This window comes from Aethalodelphis obliquidens, unplaced genomic scaffold, assembly GCF_003676395.1.
Source record: "Aethalodelphis obliquidens isolate GAN/ISIS:26980383/991018 unplaced genomic scaffold, ASM367639v1 scaffold26, whole genome shotgun sequence".
Classification (NCBI taxonomy): Eukaryota; Metazoa; Chordata; class Mammalia; order Artiodactyla; family Delphinidae; genus Aethalodelphis; species Aethalodelphis obliquidens.
In genome coordinates, this window is record NW_020837970.1 from 11,128,567 (window position 1) to 11,140,645 (window position 12,079).

Consider the following 12,079-nt stretch of genomic DNA (forward strand, 5'->3'; position numbering starts at 1 on the left):
TCTTCGTTGTGGTGCCTGGACTTCTCATTGTGGTGGCTTCTCTTGTTGCAGAGCACAGGCTCTAGGCACGCGGGCTCAGTAGTTGTGGTGCGCGGGCTCTAGAGCGCAGGCTCAGTAGTTGTGGTGCACAGGCCCAGTTGCTCCACGGCATCTGGGGTCTTCCCGGACCAGGAATCGAACCTGTGTCCCCTGCATTGGCAGGTGGATTCTTAACCACTGCGCTGCCAGGGAAGTCCCCCCTGCCTCCAGTTTTAATAAGCAAAATTATCCCCAGACATGGCCAAATGTCCCCTAGCGGGCAAAATGGCCCTGAGTTGAGAACCAGTGCCTCAAGAGTCCTGGGCACTAAAATCTAATTGTTCAGCGTGGTATACTATATACACTATGGATTCTTCAGCATCCCTTTCATGCCTTCGGAAAGGAGTGGGAAGACTGAACTAGTCAAATTGTTTCTAAGTATTCGGAATGCTTGACTTAACTAGATTGTCCCTAAAAGTAGCCTCAATCTGAATAAATTATGTTCTTGTCCTTGGACCTTTGTTCACTGAGGAAAATCCAAATGGAATTGCAGCACGACTTCAAAGTGTCTCAAGATTTTAAGTCTAGCTGTGTGCAGAGTATGCATCCAAAAGAACTTCTGACTTTTAACAAAAGCGTGTTTGGTATTTAAGAAGTTCATGCCTAGGTGGGCAGACTATCTCAACGTGAGGTCACCTGGCCACGTAACACACTCTGCTTTCTTTCTGCACACAATATCAGAAGCTGAAAATTTTGCTGATTCTATTTAATGTGGTCCTTTGATTTTTTTTTTTTCTCTTTACATGCTAGTTATGGATTTGTCTAACTGCCTTTGAAAATAACAAGCTACAGTTCAAATAATTTGTTTGGCAAGTTTTGGGCATGCCATCTGATGGATACTAATTCTTCTGAACCTAAAATAGGGGCAGCAGATAACTTGCCACCCTGCCTTCTTGGTCTTGTAGCTGCCACGTGCCGTGGGTACCCAGACATTCAGTGGTGCTGGTCTCCTCAAGATGTTCAACAAAGCCACAGATGCAGTCAGCAAAATGACCATCAAGATGAATGAATCAGACATTGTGAGTAGCCCTGTGCCTCTCAGCTTTCCCTACCCCCTCAGGCTTATGGGTCAGAAGCCTTGAGGAGTCCTGAAATTTCTGAGATTAGAGACTTTCTTTTTATGATAATTCAGTCCCTTTAAAAAACAAACAAACAAAAAAACTGCTAAGGAAAGACTGCTCTACACCTGTATGAGTAGCCTCCTTTAAAGCTCTGGGCCTGTGTGTTTCAGTGGTTTGAGGAGAAGCTCCAGGAGGTAGAGTGTGAGGAACAGCGCTTACGGAAACTGCATGCCGTTGTAGAAACTCTAGTCAACCACAGGAAAGGTAACAAACCTCCAAAATGCACTTGGAACTGGGGGAAACTGATGTCTCCAGTGAGCTGGAGATGGGAGGGTATGCTGTTCCCAAGCCTCTCAGCCATTCAAGTTGAAATTCTCAGCCCACCTGGTCCTTGATGTTCTTATCGTAAAGATATGCCCTGCATCTCCTGGCAAGAAACATGACTCCACCACTGAGGACATTGTACTCTTTACCTGGGAGAGGTACAGGGAAGCCATCCCAGTTACAGCTTGACCTGGGATGTAGGCTTCTGTTGGTGGCATTTGAGTTGGTGGCTTATATCCAAAATGATGTTACATGCCTTAGCTACATGGTCCAATGAGCAATATGTAAATGCGGGAAACCATATATGTCTCTTAACCCTTCTTCACCTTTCTTTGGTGAGATTTACTTAAGAGCTAGTGAAATTTGCCAAGTTTGAATGCTTTCCTTTTCTGCCTTAAACATGCTGATAATCAGAACTCTAAACAGGCAGAAAACCATTAGAATGAGGGCAATGTAAGGGTTGGCACAATATGACCCAGCCCATGGGCTGTATCTGGCCATGGGCCTATTGCTCTGGGTTGGGAATGGTTTTTACGTTTTTAAAGAGATGGGGAGGGGGGGCGGGGAGAGTGAACCAAAGCTTAAAATACAACAAAGTTGTCCTGCTCTGCCGCATGCAAAACTATGCAGTGTGCATACACTCACTCTTGCAGAAGGCTGCTTACCACAAGCTCTAACGTAAAAATCAGAATCATGCCATTGGCCTGTTTTTATTAACTGGCCCCTGGTTCTCCAGGAATATTGGAGCTGCTTCTTCCAAGTAAGCCTAACCTAGGGAAACTAAGATCAGCAGTTACCTCTCCCTGCTCAAGTGACCGAGCTGCATTGCCCTCACTTTCTGAATACAGTTAGCTGTGGTGTAAGTGACTAGGTTACAGAGCCCACAGTTGCCAGACATGCGGGGGCCAGCATTGCTAAGGCACCCATTGCAGTGCCAGCCGACTTGTCCCTTTTTCTTGGGAGATCAGAGGCCTCTGCTATCTTCCTCCTTCCAGAGCTAGCGCTGAACACATCCCAGTTTGCAAAGAGTCTCGCCATGCTCGGGAGCTCTGAGGACAACACAGCATTGTCACGGGCACTCTCCCAGCTGGCTGAGGTGGAAGAAAAGATCGAGCAGCTCCACCAGGAACAGGCCAACAATGACTTCTTCCTCCTTGCTGAGCTCCTGAGTGACTATATTCGCCTCCTGGCCATAGTCCGCGTAAGCGTCTCATTCCTTTCCTCTTTCTCCTCCACTTGATTTAATTTGTCTTTTCCTTTGCTCTGCCCGTTCCCAAGATGGTTTCATCCATTATAGCTCGAAATAATTTTTTCTGCTCTCAAAAGAGAAGGTGTCTCGTAAACCAAAAGTCCATTAAACCTTTAGTTATCACTGAGCCACACTGAGGCCACAGCCAGCTTTTTAAATGAATTTGGAGAAAAGACCACTCTTGAATTTCCAAGTAGGGCCCTCCTTATTGTTGAAGCTGGACAGTATCCTCTATGCTCCTTTCTTCAAGCAAGGTTTATTACAGACCTGCGGTCTTGTCCCCCTGGAGCAGTGACTTCCTCAGTCCTTTGGTGTTTGCCTCCTTAACAGTAAGCGGCGGCTTTGCCCTGGTAAGAGCTCTTGCTGGCTTCCACTTGTCCCTCCAATGTGGGCAGTCAGGTAACTAAACAGAACTGGCTTGGCACTGGCTGCATGGAGGAGTGTGGCCAGGGGGCAAGAGAGCTTGTCACCAGAGCCCTCTGTGAGCTTTGCTGACCGCACCGGTAGAAACACTGCAGCCTGCCCCTCAGGTCGAGCACCTCACCTTCTCTTCTGGTGACCAGGGCACTCTGGTTTCCCCTGACCTTTCAGAGTGGCCAAGGAAGCTTCACCGGGCAGTGATATTAGCTCTCACATGGCCTCCCTGAGACAGAGGAAAGAGCCAAGAGGGAGCCTGGCGCCTGCCCTAAAAGGGCCTGTGTCTGCCCGACCCAGGTTGGGACCAGAATGTATGAGCCTCTGAGTTGGAGCAGAGCCACCTCCACTCCCTGTCCCCAACCTCGCCCTTGCCAGAGAGCTCCTGTATTGTCAAGAGCCAAGCTGCACCCAGGACTCTCATTTCCTCCGTGGTAGAGGTGCTTAATATAGCCTGTGAGGTTGCTCATTGTCCTCTCCCCTTGCTGTTTGCTTTGCTGCTAACTCCAGAGTGATAAGAGGCTGAAAAAATAACCTGCTTGGGAGTTTTTGGAACTGGTCAGACTACTTAGACTGGAGAGCCGTCCCAGGGAAGGGTTCTCTCTGGAGAAGCTTTCAGAGAGCAGTATTGTTTGGGGTCTCTGGAGAACTCGGCACTTGGATATGACCTTCAAGCCAGGTGAGCCAGTATGGACAGGGGTGAGGGAGGCCTAGCTGGGGCAGCTCGCCTTAGAGCACAGAACTGCAAGCTGGTCTTTTTTCAGAGACCCCTCACCTGCCCTCCTCGTAATCATGAGCTAGCTGTGGGGTTGGAGAGATGAACAGATGTTTCTTTTCTGCTGAACCTGCAGCTGTACCACAGTTAGCCCAGGGGGTTAGGTTGGATTTGAGGTCACCCTTTACCTAATCCTTTGACATTCAGCTGTTTAGAAATTGAGGTGAGCAGCAGTGACAATGCGGGGGAAGGTAACTTTGGTGTCATTTCACTCCCTAAGGCTCAAGTCTCGGCAAAGGCCTGCACTAAGGAGGCCTAGAAAACATCCAGGGAGCTCTTGTAGGGAAGGGGAGCAAGAGGAGCAGGGCTGGGAGGCTGCCCCAGACGCAGGTCTTTCATCCAGGCCTCTTGAAGCCTACAAAGCCAGTGGTGGTGCAGGATGGTTTTGTTAGGCCAAACAGCTATCCTCTGGAAACGCTGATTGTGGTCAAGGAGCTAGAAACATGGAAAACCAGCAGGTGGACTTTGGAGAGCTTCTTGGGGGCCTTGATAGCCTAGAACAGTTGAATGTATGGATGAGATGAAAGCAGTGTGTCCCTGTGGTAGGTTTAAGTGTATATTTAAAGATCTGTTAAGCTCACCCTGTATATTGTTCGGGTATCAGTTTAAAGTTTGCTTCCTTAGGTTGACCTTCCCTGATGTATCTCCCAGGCTAAGCTAGATCCCCAGTTTTATTACAGTACTGTGCTTGTTTTCTCTGTACTCTGCATACTTATAATTACTTATTGGCAATTAGTAGTACAGTGTCAGCCTTTCCTGTTAGATTACAAGCTCCATGAAAGCAGGCCCATGTGTTTCATTCCCCATTGTATTCTTAGCTCCTGGCACATGGCAGACACTCAGGGAAAGTGTGTAGACTCATGAACTGACTGATCTGAGAGAGGCAGTTCCAAAGCCATAGGACTGGGCACCAGCATCAGGCCACCTACTGTGCTCCCAGCCCTCCAGCCTTGGGAGTAGCATGAAGCAGCATGGCGCTGGCCCACTGGATCCTTGGAGAGGAGTCTTACCCAAGCTTGTGCTTTTGGATGTTAAACTTCCAGCTGGGCACTAACACGTGGCTGCAGAACCCGCTCTTGCTCGGTCCTTCCCTAGCACAGCTGCTGGGAGAGCCCCCCAAGGCAGAGCCAGCAGAGCTCCTGAAGGGCTGGTTGTGCTCTTCCCCAACCTCCACCTTCACAGGCCGCCTTTGACCAGCGCATGAAGATGTGGCAGCGCTGGCAGGATGCTCAAGCCACACTGCAGAAGAAGCGGGAGGCTGAGGCTCGGCTGCTGTGGGCCAACAAGCCTGACAAGCTGCAACAGGCCAAGGATGAGATCGTAGAGGTGAGGCCCCCGAGGCAGCCCAGCAGGGGTGTTCTGCTGGCTCTTGAATGAGCCTGGGTCCCATCCCACCCAGATGCTTAGAACCCCACAGCAGGCAAGAGAACTGATTGAGTCTAAAGGACAGCTGCTGGGGAGGCCTCTGAGAATGATCCAGGCTTGCCATGAGACCTGGCCCTCCTTCTCCTTTCCTGTTCCACTCAAACTTGCCAAATTAGAATCTCTGCAGGAGCAGTCCTGGCTGGGTCTTTGAAAAGCTCCAAGATGATTCAGATGTGCCCCCCCGGTGAGAACTAAATTCATTTCTGTGGGGCTCCCAGCTTTGCTGGCGAATACCTAAACCAGAGCCTCTGGGGTACCAGAGCTTTCTTAGGAACCAGGCTTGGCCTGAGGCACGCGGCATCTCTTTCCCAGCCAGCCTGAAAGATGGCCTTCTACTGGACTCTGGCTTACGTGCTGAATCTCCATATCTAGTCTTACCCAGAGGGACAGACAAATGCCAATTGAGGTCTCAGATACAGAATTTCTATTCAAAGGTAAAGACTTAATACCATAATATATTAAGTGATCCTTTCTTTCCTTTTCTTCCCAGTGGGAGTCTCGGGTGACTCAGTATGAAAGGGACTTTGAAAGGATTTCAACTGTGGTCCGAAAAGAAGTGATACGGTTTGAGGTGAGATAGAAGATCCTACTTCTCACAAGTGTGCAGTGCCTGCTTTAGTAACATTGTTGGTTTTGTCCAAGTCTCTATTGAGTAGGGAGACAGATGGCGGTGCCAGTGACTTGGCAGCTGTTGTGAACAGGCGTGGCCGCCTGTGTGTGTGTGTGTGTGTGTGTGTGTGTGTGTGTGTGTGTGTGTGTGTTCATGTTCGTGTGTTTGTTCCTGAGGCAAAGTGGCTGTCCTACACTTGTTGCTGGACCAGAGCACAGAACAAAGCTTGCAGCTGTCATAAACCCTCTACTCCCCTTCCCCACCCTGCCACCATTCAAGAAAACCTTGCAAGAGGCTATTTGGCTGGAAATTATAGCCAATCCAGCTGCTGCCTCTACTTTATGAGGCTGTGCTCAGCCTTGGTCAGCAAAAAACATCAGCACCCTATCAAGAGGGGAAGGAGCAACTGTCTGGATGGTCAGTGTAGAATCCTGTCTCCTTTAGAAAGAGAAATCCAAGGACTTCAAAAACCACGTGATCAAGTACCTTGAGACACTCCTGTATTCACAGCAGCAGGTATGTAACTTATGCATGGCTTTCATCCTCTCTTGCTTGCTCTGAAGGCCAGCTGCCTACTTATGGCTTTGGTGACAGGATGATCTGGCCCTGCTTCAGAGGGGCTGGGCCCTGCTTAATCAATACTTGAAAGTAGGTCCTGGTTCTCTAACGTGGCGCATCCAGTAGGGTCTCTTCCTAAGCAGGATTGCCCTAATCCTATAATGAGTTAGTTTTTAAGAACAAACCCCAGCTCTCCTCTCCCTATAACCCCGTGATACCACCTAACCCTCTTGAGGCTGAGGCCCCAATCAGTATGTGAAACAGTGGCTGCCTGTGAGGAGCTGACTGAGCTGAGCCAAGCTGTGGCCCCCATGGGGGTACTTCCTCCAGGGTAGAACCAGGACTGTCTTCAGATATTGCCCTTGCACTTGATGCTTCCCTCAGTCTAGAGAGGTAAGGGCAGTGTGGCTGGCTGGCCAATCTGTTCCAAGGTCCACTGTCAGCGAAGCCATTTCCTCAGCTTGGCCTTAGCCCAGGCCTCCCTGTGGGTGGCTGAGGCCCTTGGGAGAGTGCCCTGGCACTGTGCCTGTTCCCCTTCCAGGCTCAGGCTCTGCCACTACATGGGGACACTTGCTTACTGACCCCACTTCTTTGCAGCTGGCAAAGTACTGGGAAGCCTTCCTTCCTGAGGCAAAGGCCATCTCCTAATGGACCAAGGACACCAGAGTCCACCTGCCTGACGCTGCCTTTTTATACACTGTCCTCCTCCACCTCTGCTGGACCCCAGTGATGCATCCTGCCTAGCCTGGACTTCACCCCTTCCTCCCTGCCCCCATGGCCAAGCTGTCCCCAGTCACTCTAACCAGTCCTACATTTAGCTTCCATATATATTTTCTTACCTGAGAGAATAGTTTCTTGCTTTAAGCAAAAAACCTATACTAGATGGTGGAATTATGGGATAGGGGTGGAGTATTGATATAAATATATAAATACAAATGTATATTTTTCAGGATGTGGTTAGGAACTGGGAATAACATTTTCTGTTACTCCTGATGGTGCCATGAAAAGATTATGTAATAAAATACTTTAAAATCGGGTCACATGACTCAGAATGGTGGTGCTTTTTGCTTTAGGCTGGGGAGCAGTTGGGAAGCAGGTCTGGAATACTCCTAACCAAGAAATGCCCAGGTATAGCCAGGTATAGTTACTTCCTCTCCACAGGAGTTCACAAGCTTCTGCTCCTGCTTCCCTATGGATCTGGAATTTCCTTTTCTCTGTCTACCTCAGCTACCTGTTCTGAGGGTCTCTTAATCTATTTAACTCTTATTCCTACTTCTTTAGGGAAGGAGTTTTAAACACATCTCTTATAATAAGAGGGACAAAAGCAATTCTCCTGCAGAGGAGGCCAGCTTTCACTTTTATTCCTGCCCTGTTTCCCTCAGCTGCCCAGGGTTCTCTGAGAGTCTTGCTTTCTGATCGCAAAGCCTTGCGTTCTGAACATCTTTTTGCTGCCCATCAAAGCATGTCCTCAGTAGACTGGTCCATGTTAAAAATGTAAAGGACTGATAAGGACTTAGCACTTTATCCCACTGACAACAGAACCAGGCACTCTGGCTCTAAATAAAGTCATCCCAGAATTCCTAAACCTTCTGAGTTCCAAGAAGCTTCACTATCTGTGCCCAGGGGGGAGCATGCCGGCAAGAGGCCCGAGTGTGGTCAGCACAAGCCGAGGGCGTTCAAAGGGGTCTCTGTGCTGGCCTGGCCAGGGAGGCCCAGTCTTGGATGCACCCGTGCCGGGCTTCCCCTCAGCTGTCCGCAGCCGCTAAGCTTGCTGGTCAGAGCACACTGTGAAGCTGCTCTGTGGGACAGGCTGGCAGGCTGCCTGCACGCAGGAACCTCCCCACTCCCAGCCCTACCAGCTGCAGAGATGCCCGGCTCTGTCAGTTCTTGTGGGGGCAATGTCAACCTTTGGGGAGGGCAGCGTGAGGCAGGAACCGGCAGTAAACAGCAAGCAGCGCTGATCTCCAGTCCACCAGCCTGACGGGGAGTGCCAGTGCCGGCAAGTACTTTTTCAATATGTGGATTTTTTTATTTTTATTTTTTTAGAAAAAGTCACTCAATCTCTCCCTCCCCGCTAATATCCTTTTTTTTTTTTTTTAACATCTTTATTGGAGTATAATTGCTTTACAATGGTGTGTCAGTTTCTGCTGTATAACAGTGAATCAGCTTCCCCTAATATCCTTATTACCACCTTTGATTTTATCCTTCCAGTCTTATATGCTTGCTCTGCTTAGTTGTAATAATATACACATAAAATATTTTGTATCCTGCTTTTATCATTCAACACTGTATAAGTTATAAGCATTTCTTCTATTTTGTTATCTATCTTCACAGACTTTATTTGTAAGGCTGTGTAATTTTAAGGCTTCCATAGAGTGACTGTACCATAATTCTGACTCATCCCTTGCTGTTGGATTCCTGGTTTGTTTGGTAACTTTTAAAATTTTAATATGATTTTAAACTTACAGAAAAGTTACAGGAATATCACAAAGAACTCCCATATATCCTTTACCCACATTTACCAAGTGTTTACATTTTTATCCCATTTGCTTTATGACTTATGATTTGCTTTATCTGTATTTACATGTTGTATTTTCTGAATCATTTGAGAGTAAGTTGCAGGCATTGTACCCCTTTACCCCAAAACTTCAGTATGCCTTTCCTTAAGAATAAGGACATCCTCTCATAATTTATAACCATAACCACTTATCAAAAACAGGAAGTATAACACTGATAAAATACTGTTAATCTGGGCTTCCCTGGTGGCGCAGTGGTTGAGAGTCCGCCTGCCGATGCAGGGGACACGGGTTCGTGCCCTGATCTGGGAAGATCCCACATGCCGCAGAGCGGCTGGGCCCATGAGCCATGGCCACTGAGCCTGTGCGTCCGGAGCCTGTGCTCCGCAACGGGAGAGGCCACAACAGTGAGAGGCCCACACACCGGAAAAAAATAATAATAATAATACTGTTAATCTAACACGTGCTCTCTATTTAAATTGTGTCAGCTGTCCCAGTAATGTCCTTCATAGTGATTCCTGGCGCAGGATCATGTGTTACATTTAGTTGTGACACATGATTACATGTGTCTCTTTTAATCCAGACTTCTTGAGCCTTTCCTTGCCTTTTATTACCTTGGCATTTTTGAAGAATACAGTCAGGTATTTTGTAGAATGTTCCTCAACTTGGATTGGTCTCATGGTTCCACATGACTAGATTAGGTTTTGTATGTTGGGCAAGAACACCACAGAAGTGACATGTCCTCAGTGCATCTTACGTTGGCATGTGATGGTAGTTGGTCCCATTAATGCTAACATTAACTCTGATCTCTTGGTTAAGCTGATGTCTGCCAGGTTTCCCTTTTTAAATTTACTCTTTTCCCTTTTGTAATAAGTTATTTGTGGGGAGATACTTTGATACCATGTAAATATTTTATTCCTCATCCAGTGTGATTTTCTCACTCCATAGTTTCTTCTACATTTATTGTTTGGCATTCTACTTCTAAAGAACAGCATTTTTCCTCCCTATTTATTAATCTACTTGTTTATAAGTACGGATCAATGGAATCCTATTTACTCAAAGTTGCAAGCCATTGCTTTAATTTGTTTTGATTCTCAAACTGTCCCAGATTTCTATCCGGCTCTTGTGTCTTTTTAATATATCCCCTTCATTTTTTTTTTTTTTTTTTAACACTTTCTTACTTTCTGGCTTAACAAGATGCTTCAGGCTTATCTTGTATCTTCCCTGCCCCAGCCCTGGAATCAGCCATTTCTCCAGGGAATCATGATTCCTTTTAATGGAGAATGATATTTAGAAACCTAGAGCTGGGTGCTGAGTGTGCCCATTGCTACTGGGGATGTCATTGCTTCTAGGCTCTTGGCAGACAGAGCAAGGAAATAGCTACAGATAAAAATATATGGAAATATTGAGAGAGATGGAGATAGATGATATAAAGAATTAGATATTAAAAATCATGAATCCACACTGATATTTTCAGTCTAGCTCCATAAAGTTTACTCTTATCTTCTCCCTTTCCATATTTGTAACTCTTTTCTCCAGACTAAATTTTAAAACTTTCTCCTTGCTTTGTTATGTTCCATCCAGTGATCATCCTGATGTAAGTCTGTTTTTATTATTTCCTTGGGATGGGCTCCCTTCTGGTTTCAGAACTTCCTCCTCGGCCTCCTATCTCGAGGCTGATAGGGCCAGCTGTCTTTGGGGCCTGTGCATTTCTGTGCAGAGCTTGCGGACATGGAAATTAAGAAGGTCAATAGCAGGTTAAGTGTACTGGGCTGTATGGGGGGGATAGTGCCACGAAGATGGAGTCATTACACCTGGGGACTCAGGAGAAAGAAACTGGAGAAGGGGATGTTTGAGCTGTCTTAAAGGTGAAGAGGTGTTTGCTTCTTCTGCTGGGACCATTCTGCCTCCCTGTGTCGTGTAGTGGGAGGTGGGCACATGTAGGGAAATGCAAGCGGCTCGATGTGGGCAGAGTTAAGTTAGTGGATGGCCCATGGAGAGTGACGAGCAAGAGCCGGATCACACAGTGCCTGTGACCTGTGGGGCACTTTGAACATTATCCTGCAAATGTGGGGAGCTCCTGGAGGGACCTAAGCAGGAGATAACATGGTCACATTTGTGATGTAGACATATCAGAAGGTATGAGACTGGAGGCAAGGAGAGCCTGCCAGAGTGCCGAGGAGGGCCATAGTGATGGTGCTGGAGCTCAGAGAGAGGTGGAGGACCTGGCGAAGAGCCACTGTGGTCTGGCCACCGATCTGATGAGAGGCCCAAGGGAGAGCATGGTGGCTGGCTTGAGCCGCCAGCTTCTGGCTTGGATTTCAGGGTAGACGGTGAAGCCTTTCATGACATAGGTAATACAGGAGGCCAAATGGGTTTGGAGCAGATGGGCAGGAAAGCAGAGGGCACAGCAAGTGCTGACCGTGTCAGAGGCTCCTCTAAATGGGAAGGGAGGACTGTGCTGAGAGATGCGGGAGATCCAGAGTGAAAGCTGGCTTTGATTTATTTAAAGGTGGGTCAGACCTAGCATGTTAATAAAATTCAGAGGAGATAAAGGGAATAGCCATCAGCCCTGTCTGGGAGTAAATGCAAAAATGCACAGAGCAGGGAGCCTCGCTGCTGGGTGTGGCTGGGGAAGAATTAAAATGTTCTCAGATAGGAATATCTAGTTTACCTATTTTGAGTCAAGTGGTTTAGAGAAGAGGTATGGAGATGAGTCTTACTTCTCCTGCTTCCCCTTCCCCTTGGGTTATTTCCCCCATGAATCTCTGGGCTCTGGAGTCCTGAAGGTGAGGGTTTAGAGCTGGAGAGACCCCAGCGAGGATGAGTAGTCAGTGACAGAACAAACGCAAGAAGTAGAAATGATCGGAAGTGTCACACGTAGAGATATTTGTAACATTAAGTTCTTTCCAGATGCTTTTCATTGTGAATGCACCTGTAGCTGAGAACGCTAAAGAAAATAAAGAATGCCTGTGCAGCTCAAATTTTTAAAAGCATGAGAAGATAATGGAAATCTAAAGATGGGGTCAGGAACTGGTTGAGGAGGGAACATGGTGATGGAAGGAGTGT

The 12,079-nt window shown here is 47.5% G+C and overlaps 1 protein-coding gene across 9 annotated transcripts in view; it reads left to right on the forward strand.

The window, feature by feature from the left end:
* The window catches only part of SNX1 (sorting nexin 1), a 45,780-nt gene that overhangs the window by 28,466 nt on the left and 5,235 nt on the right, over window positions 1-12,079 (forward strand). For 3 of the 9 annotated variants that reach the window (XM_027123271.1, XM_027123267.1, XM_027123269.1), the window contains 7 exons: window positions 984-1,097; window positions 1,310-1,403; window positions 2,459-2,664; window positions 5,084-5,227; window positions 5,817-5,897; window positions 6,381-6,452; window positions 7,568-7,997. In XM_027123271.1, coding sequence (XP_026979072.1) covers window positions 984-1,097; window positions 1,310-1,403; window positions 2,459-2,664; window positions 5,084-5,227; window positions 5,817-5,897; window positions 6,381-6,452; window positions 7,568-7,789 — 933 coding nt within the window. In that variant the 3' untranslated portion in view covers window positions 7,790-7,997. Of the gene's footprint in view, window positions 1-983; window positions 1,098-1,309; window positions 1,404-2,458; window positions 2,665-5,083; window positions 5,228-5,816; window positions 5,898-6,363; window positions 6,453-7,091; window positions 7,540-7,567; window positions 7,998-12,079 lie in introns of those variants that run through there. The other 6 variants (XR_003436393.1, XR_003436394.1, XM_027123266.1 and 3 more) reach the window with 3 other exon arrangements.